The following is a 27,033-nucleotide window of genomic DNA, read 5'->3' on the forward strand; positions in this document are numbered from 1 at the left end:
ATGGACATGTAATGCGGTCAAGACCTGCCTTGCACACCTTAGAACATTCATCAACCAATCAGATTCAAGCACTTACCAGCCCCCATCGTATATTGGCAGTTTATTGTATGAATCTATTTTTTGAAATTGACAAATATTTTGGTAGGGCTTTTCTCTGCCTGCCTATAGATGAGCCACACCTGCATATAATTATATGTGCATATTTACCATAGTAAAAAGCTATTAGTTAAAAATAGCATATAAATAAAATAAGAAATATGTTTTTTTCTACTGTGGACATGAGCTTCAATTCAAAACACTCATAAATAATAAAACATAATTGCAAAAAAATAAATAAATAATAGCCTTCTACAGACATTTAAATCAGGGGTTAAATTGGGATTTGTTATGTGGGGGCGGGGGCACTGTGGTTTCAGGTTTTAGAGTGGTGCATATGTGTATGCTAAGCCTACAAAATCTTATATCAATTGACAAACTGTAAAATATAACAAGCTGAGAGAGTGCCCTGCTATGAACAATTGCTGATCAAAATCATTCTGGCAATGTGCAAAGCTTAATCTGTCTGCAGGATTTTTAAAATTAAATATAAAACTTGTTAAGACCTTTTTTAAGACCTTAAATAATTAGTTAAAATATTAAAATTAATACTGTATGAGCAGAGTAGGGCAATGTCTATGGTAACCTGTTAAACTGTAAAATGACTGTAAAATCATGATATAAAAGAAATTATTTTTAAGAAAGGGGATGAGTCAGAAGTATAAACTATTATATTAATTTAAAACTGGGTTATATGGGTGGATGTTCACAGTGGACTGAACAAAAACTGCAGACGGGCTTATTGAAAATGCAGATTTATTCTCTGCCAGCAGAGGGCACAGAAAGTCATAAATATAGTGATTTCCCTGGTAACAGCTGGACACAAAGCAGCTGCACTCATAAACTAAATGAAAATGCCATTGAAACTTTTCGACACTCGGTTCCCTTCAGAGATTCATTCACATAAATCCGCTGTGCCCGCATCATTGCTTAAATTAGTAAGAATAAGAAAAGTGTTTTAAAAATATAGCCTGTACTATCTGTGAACTATATTTGAATAATCAAATGTAAAAATAAAATACTGCACAATCTTCACACACTTTTATTATTAAACATTAATTTGTATTAAAAAAAAAAATAAACAACAATCTGCACTGTATGCATTAAATATAAATGATTCTTATTAGTTAATGAAGTTAGTTATTCAGTCAAGAGCAATGAGTGATTTTCTCTTTTTCATTTGTTGTTAGATTAACATTAATGACATAGCAAGATCAAATATTTTGACTCGTGATTTTACTGTTCAGATTCACTTAAGTCATAACTGGCTGCATTTACATGACTACTCTCCAAGATGGGCATTTTAACATAACTTGTTGTTTATTTAAGTGTGTAGCAATAACACGAAAAACAAGAATTAATTCAGCGTTCGCATTCTGTGAGAGAGCTTTGGGTGTGTGAGCATGAACCTGTCGGCTTTCTAGTACTGTCAAGAATTAAAAACACCTGCGAATACTGAATGTCACTTTTGTGACAATGCATCGGGTCAGTGGCGGTTTCATCAACTGTCCCTGGAGTCGGTTCAGGACTCGGAAATCGAGTCCCAAAGGTTCAAGTCCAAATCAAGTCTGACTAAAAATGCATCCAAGTCCGCTAGAAGTTGTACTCGAGTCCGGACTTGAGTCCGAGTACCCCAACTCTAATTGTTACACATAATTTTCACACGATACTACCCAGACGATGAGATTTCAATCAGGTTGGGGAAAGTGGCCTCTACTTTTGGGAGTTTGACAAATTGTGTGTGGCGGAATAAGCATTTACTGTATCTGTCTGCACCAAAGGTAGAGTGAATGAAGCATGTGTTCTGAGCATCCTGTTGAATGGCGCTGAATGCTGGACTACCTACTGGTATCAAGAGTCGGCTAAGTGCCTTTCACACTAGATATCTCAGGTTTATACTTGGTAAGACCTGGAGGGATAAAATGTCAAATGAATATCTGTTTAAAGTGACAAAAAGTGAACCAATTTCCTCCCGCCTAAAATTAATTCATCTCAGCATACCGGTCATGTGACCAGATTGGCCCCCTCCCTCATTCCACACACTATTCTGTACAGGGTGCTCAGGAATGGTGTCTGTACTGCTGGACGGCCCAAACTGTGGTATGAAGATGTACTGAAAAGAGATCTGATAGATTTCAGCATACCAACCAACTCCTGGACTCAGGCAGAGAAAAAACATGCTGAATGGAGGGTTGATCTATACAGAGGAAAGGCTCAAGACCCTGCTAATAACCTCCAGAATCTAAAAGAATGTCGCCCTTAAATCCAACTTACAAACATGATCTATGCTGTCCAATAAATGTCTGTGGCTTATTTTCACCTGCATTGTCACTCGCAACAGAAGCACACCATTGATTTATCTACTCATGTAAATATTATTCACATAAATGATTTACAATACAGAATGTTTAGTATTTTAGAGGAATTATTTTATTCATATATACTCTAGTACCAGGAGTCCATGATACGCCTCATGCTCATGAATCTCATTCCACCCATATTGCTGAAGCTCCTGTACTCTCCAGGCCTGAAGTACCACATCCTGCCTCTATAGTGGGGCTGCTCATACATGAGCCAGTGACCGTCCATCACATGGCAGGACTGGCAGTGAGGCATGCGGAAACGGTCCACGATACTGTCACAGTCATCGGTCATTTCGTACATCTGGCCCATGAAGTTCTCCCTCTCGTAGATCCTCATTCTGTAGGATCCCCTGTGCTGTAGTAGAAGAAAAGTCAGTTATGCATATATCAATCATGAAGAATCATAATCTCATATCATCATATATCTTCAGCAACTATCTAGGTCTGTCTCTCACAGATCATCTTTCTGAAAAGGATCTATGTTGCTTTTCAAGTTGAAGGATTTAATCATTTAATTTGATGGTTGAAATAAAATTTAATTTAGGACTATTGTAAATAAATAAATACGTCAGCATGTTTATGGAGCTCACCATAGGGATCATACGGCAGGACCTGATGCAGTTGCTCATTCCAAACATAGACATGTAATCAGCATATTCTCCCCTCCTAAAGAAATACTGATTTCCCATATAGTTGGGTTGATCGTACATCATCCAGCATCCACTGTGCACTCTGCAAGAGTGACAGCGGCTCATGTAGGAGGAGAAATCAGCACAGTCGCTCATACATTCATAAGAGCGACCCTGGAAGTTCCTGTCCTCATAAAAGGTGACCTGAAAATTCAAAATTAATATTTTAAATGATTTAACAAATCAAATAATTTAGGAGTTAAGCTGTGTGGAAACTGGTACTGGAGCAAGGTTTACCTTCATGGTTGCGCTGGCTGATTCTCAGTAGTTCCACAAAGGAGAAGCTGAAGCTGATTCTGCTTGTTGGCTGACTGCTATCACCTGTGCTTTTATACTAGACCAAGACTAAAGACTACAAAGCCTCTATTGTTACTCAATTCCTGACTGTGCAAGTTGGTTTAGAGGCCATTCTAGTTAAAGCTTTGTATTTAGTGTTTACATTGTTCGAACTATAGAATTTCTAAAGTGTATATTTGCTGAAATGAAAGACTGTATTGCTAAAAAACTAAATAATGAGCTTTCATTCTGAGAAAATGTTTTTTTCAAGATTTACAGATTCTGACTGTGTTGGTTTAATTTAGCTTTTTAGAATATGAAATACTAAAAAAATTAGTTACTAAAGAGTTTTCATAGATTGTTTACAGATTGTTTGATGTTTAAGATTCAAACATTATGACTATTTGGATTTGGATTGATTTGTTTTTTATTCGCGCTCAATTCAAAATGATGCTTATATGTGTTTCCTTATGATTTCACTCTCCATGTGAAATATTGGGAATGTAGAACACAATGAGGAGAACCACTCATATCCTTGTGAGGCCCTCTCTGTATTATACAGTTGTGTTTGTGCAGTCTAATTGTAGGGCCTGATTGCTTGATAACTCGTCTGATGCATATTATATAATTGGAAATCACTTACTTGATTTGGCAAGTTCTCATGTGAATTGTTGATTTAACGCAGTGTCTATGAGTGAGAGAACTGTATATTCTTTTTTTTTTCTTGTCCCAGCATGTTCTCTAAAACCATTCTCAGAGACTACTGTGCCATTGTTAAATAATTCTTCATTCGTTATTGTGGTACAGTGGAAATAGGATGGTCTATTTATTATCATGGAATGCATTTGTTGTATTATAAGAGGATGGCTTATAATCTTACTGCAGTACAAAAGAACATAATTACTGTTAATTATTTTACAATTCTTAACCCTTTGTCACATAGAATTTGAAAATTCAAATCTGTATTTGCATTGTTTACACACCGCTGGTGACCCAGAGAGAACAGTTTGTGATTTATATGTATAGTACTAGTAGGCTATATTTAGATTTTTGATTGCAGAAGTTCAAAGAAGTAATACTAAGGTAAAAAAAAAAAAAATTGTATTTAAGCACTAATGTCTATAAATTATGGAAATAGTGTGAAATGTATAACAAAAACAACAACATAAAACTACCCAATACATTCCACACATATCAAATACCCAAATAAAAAATCAAAATACTTAACAAATACAAAATACATAATTTTTTTTTTTTTTTTTTAACTTGTTAACATGTTTTCATCATGCAAACATGAACACATTTTGGCTGTTATTTATCTTCTTGTTCTAGCTTTGTTGGAGGGTTATTTTATATGCTATTTGTGAAAATGACATGACATACAGCCAAGTATGGTAACCCATACTCGGAATTGGTGCTCTGCATTTAACCCATCCAAAGTGCACACACACAGCCGTGAACAGACACACACCATGAACACATACCCGGAGCATTGGGCAGCCATTTATGCTGCAGCGCCCGGGGGTTCGGTGGGTGGAGAGAAAGGTGTACATTCACCCCCACCCCCACTGACAATTCCTGCCGGCCCGAGACTCGAACTCACAACCATTGGATTACGAGTCTGACTCTCTAACCATTAGGCCAAGACTTCCCCATTTGTAAAGGCAGCAGTATGTCTTAAATACTCCATATCGGCTTATGTATTGACAGTAGCAAGTTCCTGTACTTGCTTTCAGCAGCACCAATAATCTACAAATACAATAATAGCCAACAGCAGTAGCAATTCAGCAGCAGCAGTTTAGCAGATTTTTTTTAACTGAAATCATTTGGTGAAATGGTATGGACATGTAATGTGGTCAAGACTTGCCTTGCACACCGTAGAACATTCATCAACCAATTAGATTCAAGCACTTACCAGCCCCCATCGTATATTGGCAGTTTATTGTATGAATCTATGTTTTGAAATTGACAAATATTTTGGTAGGGCTTTTCTCTGCCTGCCTATAGATGAGCCACACCTGCATATAATTATATTTGCATATTTACCATAGTAAAAAGCTATAGTTAAAAATAGCATATAAATAAAATAAGAAATATGTTTTTCTACTGTGGACATGAGCTTCAGGGCTAAACACTCAGATTTTATTTAATTTTTTTCTAAATAGTAATACAGAAATAGCCTTCTACAGACATTTAATCAGGGGTTAAATTGGGATTTGTTGTGTGATGGCGGGGGCACTGTGGTTTCAGGTTTTAGAGTAGTGCATATGTGTATGCTAAACCTACAAAATCTTATATCAATTGACAAACTGTAAAATATAACAAGTTGAGAGAGTCCCCTGCTATGAACACTTGCTGATCAAAATCATTCTGTCAATGTGCAAAGCTTAATCTGTCTGCAGGATTTTTTTAAATAAATATAAGACTTGTTAAGACCTTTTTTAAGACCTTAAATAATGAGTTAAAAAATTAAAATTAATACTGTATGAGCAGAGTAGGGCAATGTCTATGGTAACCTGTTAAACTGTAAAATGACTGTAAAATCATGATATAAAAGAAATTATTTTTAAGAAAGGGGATGAGTCAGAAGTATAAACTATTATATTAATTTAAAACTGGGTTATATGGGTGGATGTTCACAGTGGACTGAACAAAAACTGCAGACGGGCTTATTGAAAATGCAGATTTATTCTCTGCCAGCAGAGGGCACAGAAAGTCATAAATATAGCGGTTTCCCTGGTAACAGCTAGACACAAAGCAGTGCTGCACTCATAAACAAAATGAAAATGCCATCAAAACTTTTCGACACTCGGTTCCCTTCAGAGATTCATTCACATAAATCACCCATGCCGCATCATTGCTTAAATTAGTAAGAATAAGAAAAGTGTTTAAAAATATAGCCTGTATTGTTGAAAATGTATGAGGAAAGTCCACTGATGAGTTACCAGCGCAAGCCCCGGCCCAATTTAACCCCTGCATTTAATTAAGTGATGAATGTAAAAATAAAATACTGCACAATCTTCACTGTATGCATTAAATATAAATGATTCTTATTAGTTAATGAAGTTATTTATTCAGTCAAGAGCAATGAGTGATTTTCTCTTTTTCATTTGTTGTTTGATTAACATTAATGACACTGTAAGATCAAATATTTTGACTCGTGATTTTACTGTTCAGGTTCACTTAAGTCATAACTGGCTGCATTTACATGACTACTCTCCAAGATGGGCATTTTAACATAACTTGTTGTTTATTTAAGTGTGTAGCAATAACACGAAAAACAAGAATTAATTCAGCGTTCGCATGCTGGCTGAGAAGAGAGCTTTGGGTGTGTGAGCACGAACCTGTCGGCTTTCTAGTACTGTCAAGAATTAAAAACACCTGCGAATACTGAATGTCACTTTTGTGACAATGCATCGGGTCAGTGGCGGTTTCATCAACTGTACCTGGAGTCGGTCGGACTCGGAAATCGAGTCCCAAAGGTTCAAGTCCAAATCAAGTCTGACTAAAAATGCATCCAAGTCCGCTAGAAGTTGTACTCGAGTTAACATAATTTTCTGCACCAATCTTGAGTCCGAGTACCCCAACTCTAATTGTTACACATAATTTACACACGATACTACCCTAGACGATGAGATTTCAATCAGGTTGGGGAAAGTGGCCTCTACTTTTGGGAGTTTGACAAATTGTGTGTGTCGGAATAAGCATCTACTGTATCTGTCTGCACCAAAAGTAGAGTGTATGAAGCATGTGTTCTGAGCATCCTGTTGAATGGCGCTCAATGCTGGACTACCTACTGGTATCAAGAGTCGGCTAAGTGCCTTTCACACTAGATGTCTCAGGTTTATACTTGGTAAGACCTGGAGGGATAAAATCTCAAATGAATATCTGTTTAAAATTACAAAGAGTGAACCAATTTCCTCCCGCCTAAAATTAATTCATCTCAGATGGGTTGGTCATGTGACCAGATTGGCCCCCTCCCTCATTCCACACACTATTCTGTACAGGGTGCTCAGGAATGGTGTCTGTACTGCTGGACGGCCCAAACTGTGGTATGAAGATGTACTGAAAAGAGATCTGATAGATTTCAGCATACCAACCAACTCCTGGACTCAGGCAGAGAAAAAACATGCTGAATGGAAGATTGATCTATACAGAGGAAAGGCTCAAGACCATGCTAATGACCTCCAGAATCTAAAAGAATGTCGCCTGAAATCCAACTTACAAACATGATCTATGCTGTCCAATAAATGTCTGTGGCTTATTTTCACCTGCATTGTGACTCGCAACAGAAGCACACCACTGATTTATCTACTCATATAAATATTATTCACATAAATGATTTACAATACAGAATGTTTAGTATTTTAGAGGAATTATTTTATTCATATATACTCTAGTACCAGGAGTCCATGATACGCCTCATGCTCATGAATCTCATTCCACCCATATTGCTGAAGCTCCTGTACTCTCCAGGCCTGAAGTACCACATCCTGCCTCTGTAGTGGGGCTGCTCATACATGAGCCAGTGGCCGTCCATCACATGGCAGGACTGGCAGTGAGGCATGCGGAAACGGTCCACGATACTGTCACAGTCATCGGTCATTTCGTACATCTGGCCCATGAAGTTCTCCCTCTCGTAGATCCTCATTCTGTAGGATCCCCTGTGCTGTAGTAGAAGAAAAGTCAGTTATGCATATATCAATCATGAAGAATCATAATCTCATATCATCATATATCTTTAGCAACTATCTAGGTTTGTCTCTCACAGATCATCTTTCTGAAAGGATCTATGTTGCTTTTCAAGTTGAAGGATTTAATCATTTAATTTGATGGTTGAAATAAATTTAATTTAGGACTATTGTAAATAAATAAATACGTCAGCATGTTTATGGAGCTCACCATAGGGATCATACGGCAGGACCTGATGCAGTTGCTCATTCCAAACATAGACATGTAATCAGCATATTCTCCCCTCCTAAAGAAATACTGATTTCCCATGTAGTTGGGTTGATCGTACATCATCCAGCATCCAATGTGCACTCTGCAAGAGTGACAGTGGCTCATGTAGGAGGAGAAATCAGGCACAGTCGCTCATACAGTCATAAGAGCGACCCTGGAAGTTCCTGTCCTCATAAAAGGTGACCTGAAAATTTAAAATTAATATTTTAAATGATTTAACAAATCAAATAATTAAGGAGTTAAGCTGTGTGGAAACTGGTACTGGAACAAGGTTTACCTTCATGGTTGCGCTGGCTGATTCTCAGTAGTTCCACAAAGGAGAAACTGAAGCTGATTCTGCTTGTTGGCTGACTGCTGTCACCTGTGCTTTTATACTAGACCAAGACTAAAGACTACAAAGCCTCTATTGTTACTCAATTCCTGACTGTGCAAGTTGGTTTAGAGACCATTCTAGTTAAAGCTTTGTATGTAGTGTTTACATTGTTCGAACTATAGAATTTCTAAAGTGTATATTTGCTGAAATGAAAGACTATAATTGCCAAAAAAAAAAAAAACTAAATAATGAGCTTTCATTCTGAGAAATTCTTTTTATTTTTTTCAAGATTTACAGATTCTGACTGTGTGGATTTGGTTTAATTTAGCTTTTTAGAATATGAAATACTAAAAAAAAAATGTTACTAAACAGTTTTCATAGATTGTTTACAGATTGTTTGATGTTTCAGATTCAAATATTCTGACTATTTGGATTTGGATTGATTTGTTTTTTATTCGCGCTCATTTCAAAAATGATTATGTGTTTCCTTATGATTTCACTCTCCATGTGAAATATTGGGAATGTAGAACACAATGAGGTGAAGCACTCATATCCTTGTGAGGCCCTCTCTGTATTATACAGTTGTATTTGTGCAGTCTAATTGTAGGGCCTGATTGCTTGATAACTCGTCTGATGCATATTATATAACTGCAAGGGTTAGGGTTAGGGAAATAGTGTGAAATAGTGTGAAATTTATGACAAAAACTGTATTATATAACTACTGTATATATTCTACTCCTCTTAGAGACCTTCTGCAAATTTTCAAATACTTAAACACTCTCAGATACAGAATTGTTTTTGTTGTTGTTGTTCTTGTAATGTGTATTCATGCTGTCAGCAGCATACACATTTTAGCTGTTATTTATCTTCTTGTTCCAGCTTTGTTGGGGGGTTATTTTATATGCTATTTGTGCAGCAGCAGTGTGTCTTAAATACTCACAGCACTAGATTGGCTTATGTATTGGCAGTAGCAAGTTCCTGTACTTGCTTGCAGCAGCAGCAGCAATATTCTACAAATACAGCAATAACCAACAGCAGCGTAGCAGGTCTATTCTGCCAAGACCAAATATACTGACACTGTCATATCTATTACCATGATAAAATCTTCTCAGAGTTGTCATGATATAAATACCAAGTTCTGTCTTGAAACTCTAAATGGCGCAGGCTGATGGGTCCTTAAAGTAACTGATAAAATTTCTTAATATTAAACGACTTGTCACAAGCTGATTGGTTCATGTTGCTACGTAGCCAATGAGCTTGCTGCTTTACATTTTAAATGGCTGATTAGCATTTGCTTGATCATTGCAACTCACTTTCAGAGTTCCTCTGAAACCCTCCACCTTCCCCAGTTCCACCTGTATAGATCTGCTATGGGTTATTTTATATGCTATTTGTGCTGCAGCATTGTCTTAAATACTCACAGCACCATATCAGCTTATGTATTGACAGTAACAAGTTCCTGTACTTGCTTTCAGCAGCAGCAGCAGCAATAATCTACAAATACAGTAATAAACAACAGCAGCAGCAATTCAGCAGCAGCAGTATAGCAGATCTATTCAGCCAAGACCAAATCCACGGACATTGTCATATCCATTACCATGCTTAAATCTTCACAGAGTTCTCATGATAGAAGTGGAGTCCGAGTCTTTAACCAGTCGAGTCCGAATCCAAAATGGGCCAAGTCGGACTCAAGTCCAAGTCCAAAATGGTCGAGTCTGAGTCGAGTACTAGTCAAACTGAATGGTTTGTCAGTATCTTAAGCTTGTTTTAACCTTTACAATTAGAAAAGGCAATGTCAATTTAAATGTAACAAAACCAAACCTCTATTGCATTTTGCCTTTTTGATTTTCAAATCATCTCAACATAATTTGTGATCTGCTCACCAAACTTAAAGTAACAGAATTTATGGATGACTTGATTAATGTATTGTGCCATATTTTAGAGTCAGCTGTAAGGACCTTTGAAATAATTGAAATCATTTGGCGATGTGGTAGGGACATGTAATGTGGTCAAGACCTGCCTTGCACACCTTAGAACATCTGTCAACCAATCAGATTCAAGCATTAACCAGCCCCCATAGTATGTTGGCAGTTTATTGTATAAATCTATGTTTTGAAATTGGTAAATATTTTGGTAGGGCTTTTCTCTGCCTGCCTATAGATGAGCCACACCTGCATATAACTATATTTGCATATTTACCATAGTAAAAATCTATAATAAAAATTTTTATATAAAAAAAATAAGAAATATGTTTTTTCTACTGTGGACATGGGCTTCAGGACTAAACACTGAGATTTATTTTTATTTTTATTTTTCTCTAAATAGTAATACAGAAATAGCCTATTAGCTATTACAGACATTTAACCAGGGGTTAAATTGGGATTTGTTATATTGGGATTGGGGGCACTGTGGTTTTAGGTTTTAGAGTGGTGCATATGTGTATGCTAAGCCTACAAAATCTTATATCAGTTGACAAACTGTGAAATATATCAAGTTGAGAGAATCCCCTGCTATGAACAATTGCTGATCAAAATCATTCTAGATCAGGGGTCGGCAGCCCACAGCTCCAGAAGCTGCATGTGGCTCTTTCATCTCTCCGTGGTGGCTCCCTGTAGCATGGGCATAGAATGCGCGGCAGACATGTTCCCCTGACTTTTAATAAAACCTAAACTGTATACCTGCATTTTTTTCAGGCAAGTGTTTTCACATAGATGTTTTCAAGGGCCAGTGTGAATAAATCTAGATTTAAATTAAAAGAGACAAGATAGTCCCATCGTTTTGCAAATGTTTTATTCATATCCAAATCAACGTGAACACGCACGGAGCTGACAGGGCTTGAATAAAGCGCTTTTGGCTTTTGATAAAAATACTAGAGGATATAGCTCTGAGAGATATTTACAATAAACAACCCTGAGCGCTTGTTATGTGATCCACTCCGCTGTTTTGACTCGCTGTTCACTTAAAGATAAAAGACTCAAGTTGATTTAAAAATTTACACAAGTACATAAGAAAACAAAACTAACGATTATATAAGTATTTAAGGATAAAAGACTCAAGTTGATTTAAAAATTTTCACGAGTCCTTTTCCTCGAGTTGAGTCAAGTCTGGAGTCATATCAGGCCAAGTCTGAGTCAAGTCTGAAGTCTATAAAAATGCTACTTGAGTGTAACTCGAGTCCGAGTCACTAACTCGAGTGCCCATCTCTGGTAGACTTGTATACACCTATTGTCTTATTAATAATGCATCACTGTATAAAGGTCTGCTTTTATTTGTGTACACTCACAATGAAAGCAAAACATTGTGCTTTTGTAAAAAAAAATAAAAAAAAACAAAGAAATAGGATGTCGCTTTCTGCCATTTGAGTTTGCTTTCTGTGAACAAATTAAGCGCGTCACAAAAATGAACTGAAATGCAGCGTATATAGGCTACGTTACGTGTCACACGTAACTTCACTACACTGGCTTCCTGTCCGCTTCAGGATTGATTTCAAGATTTTATCCTTTTCCCCTAAAACTCTAAATCTTATCGCGCCAACAAATACACCAAAGCTTTTACATGTCCACGCTCCTGTTAAAGCACTGAGGTCATCCAATCAGGTGCTCCTCAATGTACCGAGAACTAGGTTAAAAAAATAAAGGTGACCAAGCTTTTTCAGTGGGGGCACCTAATTTGTGGAATAGTTTACCTGTACACATAAGAACTGCTCAGACTATTGGAATTTTTAAGTCATTACTTAAGACACACCTGTATTCCTTGGCTTTTATTTCGAGCTGAGCTGAGACATTGTGATGTTTTTACTGCATTTGTCTTATTTGTGTGTGACTTTTTATTTATTTTATTTTTTTCCGGACATTGTTAAGCACTTTGGTCAACCATGGTTGTTTTTAAATGTGCTATATAAATAAATTGAACTGAACTGAACACTGTTTTTTCCCTTGTTTATCTGTAAACTAAATCAAATATTTCAAGAACTTGTTACTTGTGTGTATATGTACAACAGATTTATATATATACATAATGTAATATTATTTAGTATTTTCACATCTAGTTGAAAAAAAAAAGTAATTTGTACTACTGTCTGTTCAAAATAAATGAAAAGAAACCATAGATTTTTTTTTTCCTGTTGTACATAAATCGTATTGAACCATGACCCCCGAACCGAGGTATGTTCCAAACCGTGACATCTGTGAACCGTTCCAACCCTAGTCAGAAGTATGAACTATTAAATTAATTTAAAACTGGGCTATATGGGTGGATCTTCACATTGGACTGAACAAAACTGCAGACGGGCTTATTGAAAATGCAGATTTATACTCTGCCAGCAGAAGGCACAGAAAGTCATACATATAGTGGTTTCCCTGGTAACTGCTAGACACAAAGCACTGCTGCACTCATAAACAAAATGAAAATGCCATCAAAACTTTTCTGAAGACAGTCAGTTCCCTTCAGAGATTCATTCACATAAATCACCCATGCTGCATCATTGCTTATATTAGTAAGAATAAGAAAAATATTTAAAAATATAGCCTGTATTGTTGAAAATGTATGAGGAAAGTCCACTGATGAGTTACCAGCGCAAGCACTGGCCCAATTTAACCCCTGCATTTAATTAAGTGATGAATGTAAAAATAAAATACTGCACAATCTTCACTGTATGCATTAAAAATAAATTATTCTTATTAGTTAATGGTTACTTTATTATTTGCGTTTTATTTGTAACAAAACAACATCCATTCAAACAAACCTAACAAGGAAGGAGGAGCAACAGACACATCAATAATTTTACAATCTAAAAAAAAAAAAAAAAAAAAAAAAAATTATGTTCATAATGCAGTTAGTTATTCAGTCAAGAGCAATGAGTGATTTTCTCTTTTTCATTTGTTGTTTGATTAACATTAATGACACAGTCGGATCAAATATTTTGACTCGTGATTTTCCCAACTGTTCATGTTCAATTAAGTCATAACCAGCCGCTTTTACATGAATACTCTCCAAGACTGGAATTTTAACATAACTTGTTGTTTATTTAAGTGTGTAGCAATAACACGCAAAACGAGAACTTAATACAGCGTTCGCATGCTGGCTGAGAAGAGCATTCTGTGAGCACTCTTTTGGTGTGTGAGCATGAACCCATCAGGTTTCTAGTACTGACAAGACTTAAAAACACCTGCAAATACTGAATGTCACTTTTTTGACAACTGGGGCAGTGGCAGATCCATCAACTGTCCCTGGAGTTGCTCGGACATATTTAGCTGCAGTCTTTTTCTCCTCCATGAGGAAACTATTAGAACCAAGGTGATTTCACATTATTTTCAGTTAAAAAAAAATGTAGTTCTTGATGATGTGGAAAAGTTCACTCATCTTGGATCTACCGTGACCTGCGATACTACCCTAGATGATGAGATTTCAATCAAGAGAGTCGGCTAAGTGGCTTTCACACTAGATGCCTCAGGTTTATACTTGGTAAGACCTGGAGGGATAAAATGTCAAATGAATATCTGTTTAAAGTGACAAAAAGTGAACCAGTTTCCTCCCGCCTAAAATTCATTCATCTCGGATGGGCTGGTCATGTTACCAGATTGGCCCCCTCCCGCATTCCCCACGCAATTATGTACAGTGTGCTCATGAAGGGTGCTCGTACTGCTGGACGGCCCAAACTGAGGTATAAAGATGAAGAAGATGAAGATGAAGACTGAAAAGAGATCTGATAGATTTCAGCATACCAACCATCTCCTGGACTCAGGCAGAGAAAAAAACATGCTGAAAGGAGGGTTGATCTATACAGAGGAAAGGCTCAAGACCATGCTAATGACCTCCAGAATCTAAAAGAATGTCGCCTGAAATCCCACTTACAAACATGATCTATGCTATCCAATAAATGTCTGTGGCTTATTTTCACCCGCATTGTCACTCGCAACAGAAGCATGCCATTGATTTATCTACTCATGTAAATATTATTCACATCAATGATTTTCAAGACAGAATGTTTAGTGTTTTAGAGGAATTATTTTATTAATAGAAACTCTAGTACCAGGAATCCATGATACGCCTCATGCTCATGAATCTCATGCCACCCATATTGCTGAAGCTCCTGTACTCTCCAGGCCTGAAGTACCACATCCTGCCTCTGTAGTGGGGCTGCTCATACATGAGCCAGTGGCCGTCCATCACATGGCAGGACTGGCAGTGAGACATGCGGTAACGGTCCATGATACTGTCACAGTCATCGGTCATTTCGTACATCTGGCCCATGAAGTTCTCCCTCTCGTAGATCCTCATTCTGTAGGATCCCCTGTGCTGTAGTAGAAGAAAAGTCAGTTATGCATATATCAATCTTGAAGAATCATAATAGCATGTCATCATATATCTTCAGCAACTATCTAGGTTTGTCTCTCACAGATCATCATTCTGAAAGGATCTATGTTGCATTTCAAGCTGAAGGATTTAATCATTTCATTTGATGGTTGAAATAAATTTAATTTAGGACTATTATAAATAAATAAATACGTCAACAGGTTTATGGAACTCACCATAGGGATCATACGGCAGGACCTGATGCAGTTGCTCATTCCAAACATAGACATGTAATCAGCATATTCTCCCCTCCTAAAGAAATACTGATTTCCCATGTAGTTGGGTTGATCGTACATCATCCAGCACCCACTGTGCACTCTGCAAGAGTGACAGCGGCTCATGTAGGAGGAGAAATCGGCACAGTCGCTCATACATTCATAAGAGCGACCCTGGAAGTTCCTGTCCTCATAAAAGGTGACCTAAAAAATTCAAAATTAATATTTTAAATGATTTAACAAATCAAACAATTTAGGAGTTAAGTTGTGTGGAAATTGGTACTGGAGCAAGGTTTACCTTCATGGTTGCGCTGGCTGATTCTCAGTAGTTCCACAAAGGAGAAGCTGAAGCTGATTCTGCTTGTTGGCTGACTGCTATCACCAGTGCTTTTATACTAGACCAAGACCAAAGACTACACAGCCTCTATTGTTACTCAATTCCTGACTGTGCAAGTTGGTTTAGAGGCCATTCTAGTTAAAGCTTTGTATGTAGTGTTTACATTGTTCAAACTATAGAATTTCTAAAGTGTATGTTGCTAAAATGAAAGACTATAAATACCAAAAAACTAAATAATGAGCTTTCATTCTGAGAAACCTTTTTTTTGTTGTTGTTAAGATAAACAGATTCTGACTGTGTGGATTTGGTTTGTTTTTTACCCTTTTAGAATATGAAATACTAAAAAAATTAGTTACTAAAGAGTTTTCATAGATTGTTTACAGATTGCTTGTTGTTTCAGATTCAAACATTCTGGCTATTTGGATTTGGATTGATTTGCTTTTTATTTGAGTTCATTTTAAAATGATGCTTATATGTGTTCCCTTATGATTTCACTCTCCATGTGAAATATTGGGAATGTAGAACACAATGAGTGGAACCACTCATATCCTTGTGAGGTCCTCTCTGTATTATACAGTTGTATTTGTGCAGTCTAATTGTAGGGTCTGATTGCTTGATAACTCGTCTGATGCATATTATATAACTGGAAATCACTTACTTGATTTGGCAAGTTCTCATGTGAATTGTTGATTTAACGCAGTGTCTGTGAGTGAGAGAACTGCACATTTTTTTTTTTTTTTCTCCAGCATGTTCTCTACAACCATTCTCAGAGACTACTGTGCCATTGTTAAATAATTCTTCATTTGTTATTGTGGTACAGTGGAAATGAGATGGTCTATTTATTATCATGGAATGCATTCATTGTATTATAAGAGGATGGCTTATAATCTTACTGCAGTACAAAATAACATGATTACTGTTAATTATTTTACAATTCTTAACCCTTTGTCACATAGAATTTGAAAATTCAAATCTGTATTTGCATTGTTCACACACCGCTGGTGACCCAGAGAGAACAGTTGTAATTTATATGTATAGTACCAGTAGGCTATATTTAGATTTTATGTTGCAGAAGTTCAAAGAATTAGTACTAGGGTAACATTTTTTATTTAAACACTAATGTCTATAAATTATGGAAATGGTGTGACATTTATATAACTACTGTATATATTCCACTCCTCCTAGAGAGCAAATTTTCAAATACTTAAGCACTCTCAGATACAGAAGACCAGATACAGAAAGATTCGATTGTTGTTGTTCCACAAAGTTCCATCTGTTGTTGTAATGTGTTTTCATGGTGTCAGCAGCATACACATTTCAATTGTTATTTATCTTCTCGTTCCAGCTTTGTTGGTGGGGAGGGGGGCCTATATTGTATGCTATTTGTGCAGCAGCAGTGTCTTAAATATTCACAGCACTAGATTGGCTTATGTATTGGCAGTAGCAAGTTCCTGTACTTGCTTGCAGCAGCAACACTAATCTACAAATACAGCAATAACCAACAGCAGCGTAGCAGATCTATTCTGTCAAGAAAAAAATACACTGACATTGTCATATCCATTACCATACTAAACTCTTCAGAGAGTTCTTATGATAGAAATACTAAGTTCTGTCTTGAAACTCTAAATGGCGCAGGGTGATGGGTCCTTAATGTAACGGACTTGTCACAAGCTGATTGGTTCATGTTGCTACGTAGCCAATGAGCTTGCTGCTTTACATTTTAAATGGTTGATTAGCATTTGCTTGAGCATTGCAGCTCACTTTCAGAGTTTCTCTGAAACCCTCCACCTTCCCCAGCTCCACCTGTAAAGATATGCTACGGGTTATTTTATATGCGGTTTGTGCAGCAGCATTGTCTTAAAAACTCACAGCACCATATCGACTTATGTATTGACAGTAACAAGTTCCTGTACTTGCTTTCAGCAGCAGCAGCAGTAATCTACAAATACAGTAATAACCAACAGCAATAAAAACACAACAACAACAACAGTAGCAGAAAAATATAAATTTCTTTTAGTGATCAACTTTTTTATTTGCATTTTATTTGTAACAAAACAACATTCATTCAAACAAATCAAACAAGGAAGGAGGAGCAACAGACACATCAATAATTTTACAATCTGAAAAAAAAAAAAATATATATATATATATATATATATAAATAAATAATACTTTATTTTTTCAAAATGCATATATTAATTCAGTAAATTTTACCTTGTACTCTTGTATGTATTTGTGTACTTTTTTCCTTGTTCTCTTGTAGGTGGCAGGAGAGATGAGGATCACCTGTTCCAATTAGGAAGCGGGAGATATTCCGGTTACTAGAATGAGAGAGAGAGGTGGAGAAGTGACATCATCTTCACCTGGTGTTGGATTGCCTTGTTGACTGGATCTGTTGTTTGCGGCTTTCTTGGACTTTTTCAAATTGTGGTTTAATGTGTGGTATATTATGTAAATCCCCTAGAATTATGTAATAAACTTTGGGTTTTATTTTGAGATTTTTGGTGGATGGTTCCTTTGTTTGTTGTGGCCACGAGCCGGCTGTAACAGTTAGATTTAACATTTAATATATATATATATATATATATATATATATATATATATATATATATAGGGGTGTATATACTATAGAATATATATAAATATATATATTGTGGTTTATATATAAATATATATATTTGGGTGTTATATTTTTGGTGGATGGTTCCGTTTATATATATATATATATATATATATTATATTAAATATATATATATATATATATATATATATTAGCTAAGCCTGGTGTAGTTCTTGTAACTTGTTCTCATTGGAAACATTTTAACCAGGTTTTGGATATTTCCTAGACAACATATGAATTACTTTTGGGTGGTTTGGGGAATTTTGTCAAGGCTTATTGTCTAATGTAACCTATCGCTGGGCTAACTATGATTAGCAATGTGGATTATTTTAAGAGACGATTCGAAGGATGGCACACACATCTATCACTGTATGTTTGTTTAACATTTAAGTTAACAAAAACAGAAACTTGCTGATTTGTACTAGATAAAACCAACACACCAGTACATATGCATAGATTATTTTACCTGATATGAAGTGTGCACTGCAAACACGAGCATTATTTATGATCGTCTCCGTCCAGTCTGTATGCCATATTGCATTCAACCACAATTGTCTTTTTGATTTCTATGAAGGAATGTGTGCCGGGATCCGGTAAAACTTTAGTTTTGAACCAAAAGTGCTGTTCCTTCTATTCTGGCAGCCAAAAACACAAAAGACCACATTTTAAAGTCAAAACCTCAAACTTTTAGCGCGCCTGCTATGAGTTCTTCCTTATGTTTTGCCTCCAGCTAGAGCGGTGACGTCACAGTGTCGTAGGCGATTAAGGGGTCTATAAACACACACTGACCTCCTCTAGCTTTTATTTTATTTTTAGATTTAACATTTAGATTTAACATTTAATATTTAGATTTAACTATTTAAAATATCTCTAAGTTGACAAATATTGTTGTAAATGTGCTAAAAAGTGACTGTCAAAAAATCATACCAGTTTTTTAAACATTGTTTGAAGCTAAATGTGACAAAATGTTGCTGTTATTTTCAGTGTGAGCCGCTTTACAAATGAGAAGCGCATTCTGTGAGCACACTTTTGGTGTGTGAGCACGAACCCATCAGCTTTCTAGTACTGACAAGACTCAAAAACACCTGCGAATACTGAATGTCACTTTTTCAGAATCAGAAATAGCATTATTGCCAAGTATGCTTGCGCATACAACAAATTTGTCTTAGTGACATAAACTTCCAGTACACAGAGACAAAAACAACACAGACAATATATATATATATATATATATATATATATATATATATATATATATTTCACAATAAATCGAAAAATAAATACATTTGTTCATTTGTACAGTTGTTCTATAGATGATAATGGAATATAATAGAGTGAGATGCAGGGATGTACTATGATGGAGGGGTAACAAATAAATATAAGGATTTTATTGCATAAGTGGGGAACATTTAACTGTTCATGAGGTAGATTGCCTGAGGGAAGAAACTGTTCTTGTGCCTGGCTGTCCAGGTATTTGCGGCTCTGAAGCGCCGGCCAGTTGGCAAAAGTTCAAAAAGGGGGTAACTTGGATGTGAGGGATCCAGAGTGATTTTCTGAGCTCTTTTCCTCACTCTGGATGTATACAGTTCTTGAAGAGTGGTCAGGGGAGTACCAATGATCCTTTCAGCAGTCCGAACCATTCTCTGTAGTCTTCTGATGTCTGATTTTGTAGCTGAACCAAACCAGACAGTTATTAAGTACGGAGTCAATGTTATTGTCCCACTTAATATAACTATATCAGCAGCTCCTGTGGCAGGTTAAACTTCCTCAGCTGGCGAAGGAAGTACAACCTTTGTTGGGCTTTTTTAACAATGGAGTCAATGTTATTGTCCCACTTCAGGTCCTGAGAGATGGTGGTTCCCAGGAATCTGAATGACTCCACTGCAGCCAAAGTGCTGTCTATGATGGTGAGTGGGGGTAGTGCAGGGGGGGGTTCTCCTGAAGTCCATAATCATCTCTGTTTTGAGAGTGTTCAGCTCCAGGTTGTTAAGACTGCACCAGACAGCCAGCTGCTCAACCTCTTGTCTGTAAGCAGACTCGTTGCCGTCCTGAATGAGGCCGATGAGTGTGGTGTCGTCAGCAAACTTCAGGAGCTTGACAGTGGGGTCTTTTGAGGTGCAGTCATTGGTGTACAGGGAGAAGAGCAGTGGGGAGAGAACACATCCTTGAGGGGCACCAGTGTTGGTGGAGCGGCTGTTTGACATGAATTTCCCCAGTCTCACTAGCTGTTGCCTGTCTGTCAGAAAGCTGGTGATTCCACTGACATGAAGTGCAATCCCACAGAGAGCTGGGTCAGTTTGGTCTGGAGGAGTGTTGGGATGATGGTGTTGAAAGCCGAACTAAAATCCACAAACAGGATCCTCACATAAGTCCCTGTTTTGTCCAGATGTTGCAGGATGAAGTGCAATCCCATGTTGATTCCATCATCCACGGACCTGTTTGGTCGGTAAGCAAACTGCAGGGGGTCCAGTGATGTCCTTCAGATAAGCCAGAACCAGTTTTTCAAACAACATCATGACGACAGATGTTAGAGCCACAAGTCTGTAGTCATTAAATCTTGTTATCTTGGGTTTCTTTGGAACGTGGATGATGGTGGAGCGTTTGAAACAGGAGGGCACTTCACACAACTCCAGAGATCTGTTGAAGATCTGTGAAAAGATGGGGGCTAGCTGGTCAGCACAGGTTTTCAGACAGGCTGGTGTAACACCATCTGGGCCTGGTGCTTTTCTTCTTTTGTTCATCCTGAAGACCGGGCACACATCATCCTCACTGATTTGAAGTGCAGGAGGGGGGGAGAGGGGGATTGCAGGAGGTGTTAACGGTTGTGTAGGGAGATGGTCAGAATGGGTGTGGGGGGTTTCAAATCTAAAATAAAACTCATTCAGGTCGTTAGCAAGTTGTTGATTCGCTTCAGTGTAGGGGGATGGTGTCTTGTAGTTTGTGATGGCTCTCAGCCCTTTCCACACTGAAGTTGAGTCATTGGAAGTGAACTGATCTTCCAACGTTTTAGAGTAGGTCCTTTTAACCACTCTAATCTCTTTGTTCAGTGTGTTCCTGGCCTGATTATACAAGACTCTGTCCCCATTTCTGTAGGCATCCTCTTTGGCCTGACGAAGATGAGTTTTGCTGTAAACCATGGCTTATCATTGTTGAATGTAAATAAGTCCTGGTGGGAATACATCTCTGTGAGTTCTTCCAGATCGGTGGTAGCAGCTTCAAAAACACTCCAATCAGTGAGGTCAATGCAGGCTTTTAAAGCAAACTCTGTTTCGTTGGACCATCTCTTTACAGTCTTTACTACAGGTTTAGCAGATTTAAGTTTTTGCCTGTATGTTGGTATAAGATGAACCAGGCAGTGATCAGACAGCCCCAAAGCTGCTCGTGGAACAGAGTGATATGCATCCTTTATTGTTGTGTAACAGTGATCTAGTATGTTTTTGTCTCTGGTGGGACATGGAGCATGCTGTCTGTATTTTGGCAGTTCACAGGAGAGATTGGCTTTATTAAAGTCCCCAAGAATAATTAAAACAGAGTTCGGGTTTTGTAGTTCTGTCTCTGTGATCTGGTCAGCGAGTTTCTGTAAAGCCAGGCTCACATGCGCTTGCGGAGGGATGTAAACACTCACAAGAATGAATGAGTGAAACTCCTGTGGTGAATAGAACGGCTTGCAGTTAACAAAGAGCACTTCTAGGTGTGAACAGCACATCTTCTTTAACACAGTTACATCTGTACATCTGTTTTTGACAGTCGGGTCAGTGGCAGTTCCATCAACTTACCCTGGAGTTGGTCGGACATATTTAGCTGCACCAATCTTTTTCTCCTCCATGAGGAAACCATTACGACCAAGGTAATTGCACATTATTTTCGGTTTAAAAAAAAAAAATGTAATTCTTGATGATGTGGAAAAGTTCACTCATCTTGGATCTACCGTGACCTGCAATACTACCCTAGACGATAAGATTTCTATCAAGAGAGTCGGCTTAGTGCCTTTCACACTAGATATCTCAGGTTTATACTTGGTAAGACCTGGAGGGATAAAATGTCAATTGAATATCTGTTTAAAGTAACAAAGTGAACCAGTTTCCTCCTGCCTAAAATTCATTAATCTCGGATGGGCTGGTCATGTTACCAGATTGGCCCCCTCCCGCATTCCCCACGCAATTCTCTACAGTGTGCTCAAAAAGGGTGCCCTTACTGCTGGACGGCCCAAACTGAGGTATAAAGATGAAGAAGATGAAGACTAAAAAGAGATCTGATAGATTTCAGCATACCAACCATCTCCTGGACTCAGGCAGAGAAAAAACATGCTGAATGGAGGGTTGATCTATACAGAGGAAAGGCTCAAGACCCTGCTAATAACCTCCAGAATCTAAAAGAATGTCGCCTGAAATCCAACTTACAAACATGATCTATGCTATCCAATAAATGTCTGTGGCTTATTTTCACCTGCATTGTCACTCACAACAAAAGCATGCCATTGATTTATCTACTCATGTAAATATTATTCACATCAATGATTTTCAAGACAGAATGTTTAGTGTTTTAGAGGAATTATTTTATTAATAGAAACTCTAGTACCAGGAGTCCATGATACGCCTCATGCTCATGAATCTCATGCCACCCATATTGCTGAAGCTCCTGTACTCTCCAGGCCTGAAGTACCACATCCTGCCTCTGTAGTGGGGCTGCTCATACATGAGCCAGTGGCCGTCCATCACATGGCAGGACTGGCAGTGAGGCATGCGGTAACGGTCCATGATACTGTCACAGTCATCGGTCATTTCGTACATCTGGCCCATGAAGTTCTCCCTCTCGTAGATCCTCATTCTGTAGGATCCCCTGTGCTGTAGTGGAAGAAACGATTAATATATGATATATCAATCATGAAGAATCATAATCACATGTCATCATATATCTTCAGCAACTATCTAGGTCTGTCTCTCACAGATCATCATTCTGAAAGGATCTATGTTTCTTTTCAAGCTGAAGGATTTAATCATTTCATTTGATGGTTGAAATAAATTTAGGACTATTGTAAATAAATAAATACATTAACAGGTTTATGGAGCTCACCATAGGGATCATACGGCAGGACCTGATGCAGTTGCTCATTCCAAACATAGACATGTAATCAGCATATTCTCCCCTCCTAAAGAAATACTGATTTCCCATGTAGTTGGGTTGATCGTACATCATCCAGCATCCACTGTGCACTCTGCAAGAGTGACAGCGGCTCATGTAGGAGGAGAAATCAGCACAGTCGCTCATACAGTCATAAGAGCGACCCTGGAAGTTCCTGTCCTCATAAAAGGTGACCTGACAATTCAAAATTAATATTTTAAATGATTTAACAAATCAAATAATTTAGGAGTTAAGCTGTGTGGAAATTGGTACTGGAACAAGGTTTACCTTCATGGTTGCGCTGGCTGATTCTCAGTAGTTCCACAAAGGAGAAGCTGAAGCTGATTCTGCTTGTTGGCTGACTGCTATCACCTGTGCTTTTATACTAGACCAAGACTAAAGACTACACAGCCTCTATTGTTACTCAATTCCTGACCTTGCAAGTTGGTTTAGAGACCATTCTAGTTAAAGCTTTGTATGTAGTGTTTACATTGTTCAAACTATAGAATTTCTAAAGTGTATGTTGCTAAAATGAAAGACTGTAAATACCAAAAAACTAAATAATGAGCTTTCATTCTGAGATTTTTTTTTTTTTTTTTTTTTTTTTTTTTAAGATTAACAGATTCTGACTGTGTGGATTTGGTTTGATTTTCCCCTTTTAGAATATGAAATACTACAAAAATGAGTTACAAAAGAGTTTTCATAGATTGTTTACAGCTTGTTTGTTGTTTCAGATTCAAACATTCTGGCTATTTGAATTTGGATTGATTTGTTTTTTTATTGGAGTTCATTTTAAAATGAAGCTTATAGGTGTTTCCTTATGATTTCACTCTCCGTGTCTATAAAAATGCTACTTGAGTGCAACTCGAGTCCAAGTCACTAACTCGAGTGCCCATATCTTGTACACTTGTATACACTTATTGTCTTATTAATAATGCATCACTGTATAAAGGTCTATTTTTATTAGTGTACACTCACAATGAAATCAAAACATGCTTTTGTAAAATAAAGAAAACAAATAGGATGTCACTTTCTGCTATTTTAGATTCCCCTCTCTGAAAAAAAAAAAAGTGTCACAAAAAAAAACAAAAAAAACAGTGTAAATATATATACTACACTTACGTGTCACACTGTTTTTTCCCTTGTTTATCTGTAAACTAAATCAAATAGTTTAAGAATTTATTTCTTGTGTGTATATATGTACTACAGATTTATATATATATGTAATAATAACAATGTAATAATATTTAGTATTTTCACATCTAGGTGGAATTTTTTTTAATTTGCACTACTGTAGAATGTATCAAAATAAATGAAAAGAAAACCAGAATATCATATTTTTCTTATTCCACTGAAGCTAATCACATCAAACATAACATCTGTGTACCGTTCCACCCCTAGTCAGAAGTATAAACTATTATATTAATTTAAAAACAAAAAATACATCAATCTTAACAAAAAACCCAATTTAAATTACTAAAAAAAAAAAACTTTGGATGAACAAAAACTGCAGACAGGCTTATTGAAAATGCCAATTTATTTTAGTAACTCAAAAAATTTGTGGTTTCCCTGGTAACAGCTGGACACAAAGCAGCACTGCGCTCATTTTCAAAATGAAAATGCCATCGAAACTTTTCTGAAGACAGTCGGTTCCCTTCAGAGATTCATTCATATAAATCACCCGCCGCACCGGCTTAATTAGTAAGAAATGAAAAGTGTACGAAAAGTCCACTGATGAGTTACCAGCGCAAGCCCGGCCCAATTTAACCCCTGCATTTAATTAAAGGGGTCAATTGATGCTTTTTTAAAGATCATTATTTTGTGTATTTGGAGTAACTGAATATGTTGACCAGCTTTAATAAACACATTATTTTTCAAATACTGTACATTATTGTATGTCCTCTATGCCCCGCCTCTCTCAAACGTGTCGTTTTCTGCAAAGTCCCACCTTCTGACAAGCACAGTCTGCTCTGATTGGCCAACTGACCCCGTGCATTGTGATGGGCCGAACCCCGCAAGCACTCGTCAGAAATGTAACTCCTCTTTCCATAATCACGAGCTTCATCTTTCAAAATAAATGTAAAGACAGTTAATAATGTCCTTAGTTTTACCATCAGTTCAAGCCCAAAAGGGGAAGAACAGAGTTGACTACCGACACTAAAGTGCACACACCACCCGACACTAAACTGAAAAATTCCCCCGCACATTGCCCCGAATCCCGGACGTGGCATTCATTTTTTAATATCTACTTTACTGTTCACTAATCTTTCATTTAAAAATTGATATGCAGCCAAAATGTTTACTTTTATTGTAATTATAAACATATAAACATCTCATTATGATGAATGTATTTTTATAGTAAAGAACTCACTTGATTAAGTTGGTATGAGAAAAATTTACACAATTTGTTTACAAAACTATGCAATTACAGAGAGAGAGAAAAAGTTATACAGAAAGTATATAAAACATAACATTTAGTGAAATTACCCTTGCATTTAGGCTATTTATTCTGGAAACTAAAATTTAACAAGTATAAGCAAAAAAAACACTCAGATGACACTTTACAATTTACAATAAGGTTTCATTTGTTAACATTAGTTACCTACCCAAAATGAACTAACATGGCAAATGCTTAACATTAACCTTAGTTAACTGTAGTTAATATATTAACCTAGTTAATTTTAACATTTACTAATACATTATTAAGAACAAAAGTTGTGCCTGTTGACATTAGTTAATGGATCAGAGCTAACATGAACTAACAATGAACAGTTCTTGTTTTTTTTTAAAAGTATCAAAGATTAATGCATATTGTAAGAAATGTATTGCTCATTGTTATTTAATGTTAATTTCAACATTTACTAAGATTAACTAATGATACCTTATTTTAAAGAAACTCCTAAACTTAGTGTTTTGAACAACACATTAGTAAATGGCAAAGTTTTAAAATGAAACATTTACAACTATTACCATGGATCATTTTTGAGTGAAACAATGAGTACTTTTTCTTGGTTGTCGCGGTTGTCGACCTTTTTCAAATCGCTCAGGATTTATGGTTGCGGTGGTGTAACATGCCTTTCCACTTCTTAATCCGGTGACATCTTTGTTTGGGAGCTTTCATATCCGTGAAAAGGTTACATGGCCTTGTCCCTTGAGCGAGTTGTGATTGAGGACACAGGCTCAGCCTCAGTCGTGTTGCCAGATACACGTATTATAAGCGTCCAAGGTTTTTTTTTCTTTTTTTTCTCCACTTAATTTAGGAAGTGAATAAAGTGGGAGGTTGCAAGTTAGGGACAACAATATCTTTATATTATTTCCATAACTCAAGATTTGGCCTCATTGCGGTTCGTTCGTTCGTTCGTTCGTTCGTTCGTTCATTCATTCATTCATTCATTCATTTATTCAATATCTGGCAACACCAGCATAACTGACAGTAATCAAAAACCATAATTATGGAATTAAGGTGGGGTGAATATGGATGTATTTCTGAGGAGGACTGACTTTCTTCTGAAAAGTTTCAATGGCATTTTCTTTTTCCTCTTACTGTCGTTCCTCTTACTGCTGTCAGAGACTGAATTTGCATTTTCATCCGAATCAGAAAGAGCTTTATTGCCAAGTGTGTTTACACAGTCTATGGTTTACTCACACAAGGAATTTGTCTTGGTGTCAGGAGCTTCTAGTACAGGA

At 36.9% G+C, this 27,033-nt stretch overlaps 4 protein-coding genes and 1 pseudogene across 4 annotated transcripts in view; all 5 read right to left on the minus strand.

The window, feature by feature from the left end:
- The window catches only part of LOC109060438 (gamma-crystallin M2-like), a 101,387-nt gene that overhangs the window by 66,776 nt on the left and 7,578 nt on the right, over positions 1-27,033 (minus strand). The window lies entirely within an intron of this gene.
- On the minus strand, positions 2,504-3,523 carry LOC122146106 (gamma-crystallin M2-like). The gene is made up of 3 exons (XM_042763576.1): positions 3,386-3,523; positions 3,050-3,292; positions 2,504-2,814 (listed from the first exon to the last, which is right to left on the minus strand). The coding sequence occupies exons 1-3, from the start codon at positions 3,389-3,391 to the stop codon at positions 2,542-2,544; spliced, it is 522 nt and encodes a 173-aa protein (XP_042619510.1). The 5' UTR covers positions 3,392-3,523; the 3' UTR covers positions 2,504-2,541.
- On the minus strand, positions 7,783-8,730 carry LOC122146107 (annotated as a pseudogene).
- Positions 14,686-15,645, minus strand: LOC109049525 (gamma-crystallin M2-like). The gene is made up of 3 exons (XM_042763578.1): positions 15,567-15,645; positions 15,230-15,472; positions 14,686-14,996 (listed from the first exon to the last, which is right to left on the minus strand). Exons 1-3 carry the CDS (start codon positions 15,570-15,572, stop codon positions 14,724-14,726), a joined length of 522 nt encoding a protein of 173 aa, XP_042619512.1. The 5' UTR covers positions 15,573-15,645; the 3' UTR covers positions 14,686-14,723.
- Positions 22,759-23,770, minus strand: LOC109049524 (gamma-crystallin M2). The gene is made up of 3 exons (XM_042763575.1): positions 23,635-23,770; positions 23,299-23,541; positions 22,759-23,069 (listed from the first exon to the last, which is right to left on the minus strand). The coding sequence occupies exons 1-3, from the start codon at positions 23,638-23,640 to the stop codon at positions 22,797-22,799; spliced, it is 522 nt and encodes a 173-aa protein (XP_042619509.1). The 5' UTR covers positions 23,641-23,770; the 3' UTR covers positions 22,759-22,796.

The sequence above is a fragment of the Cyprinus carpio genome, chromosome A9, assembly GCF_018340385.1.
Source record: "Cyprinus carpio isolate SPL01 chromosome A9, ASM1834038v1, whole genome shotgun sequence".
NCBI classification, from domain to species: domain Eukaryota; kingdom Metazoa; phylum Chordata; class Actinopteri; order Cypriniformes; family Cyprinidae; genus Cyprinus; species Cyprinus carpio.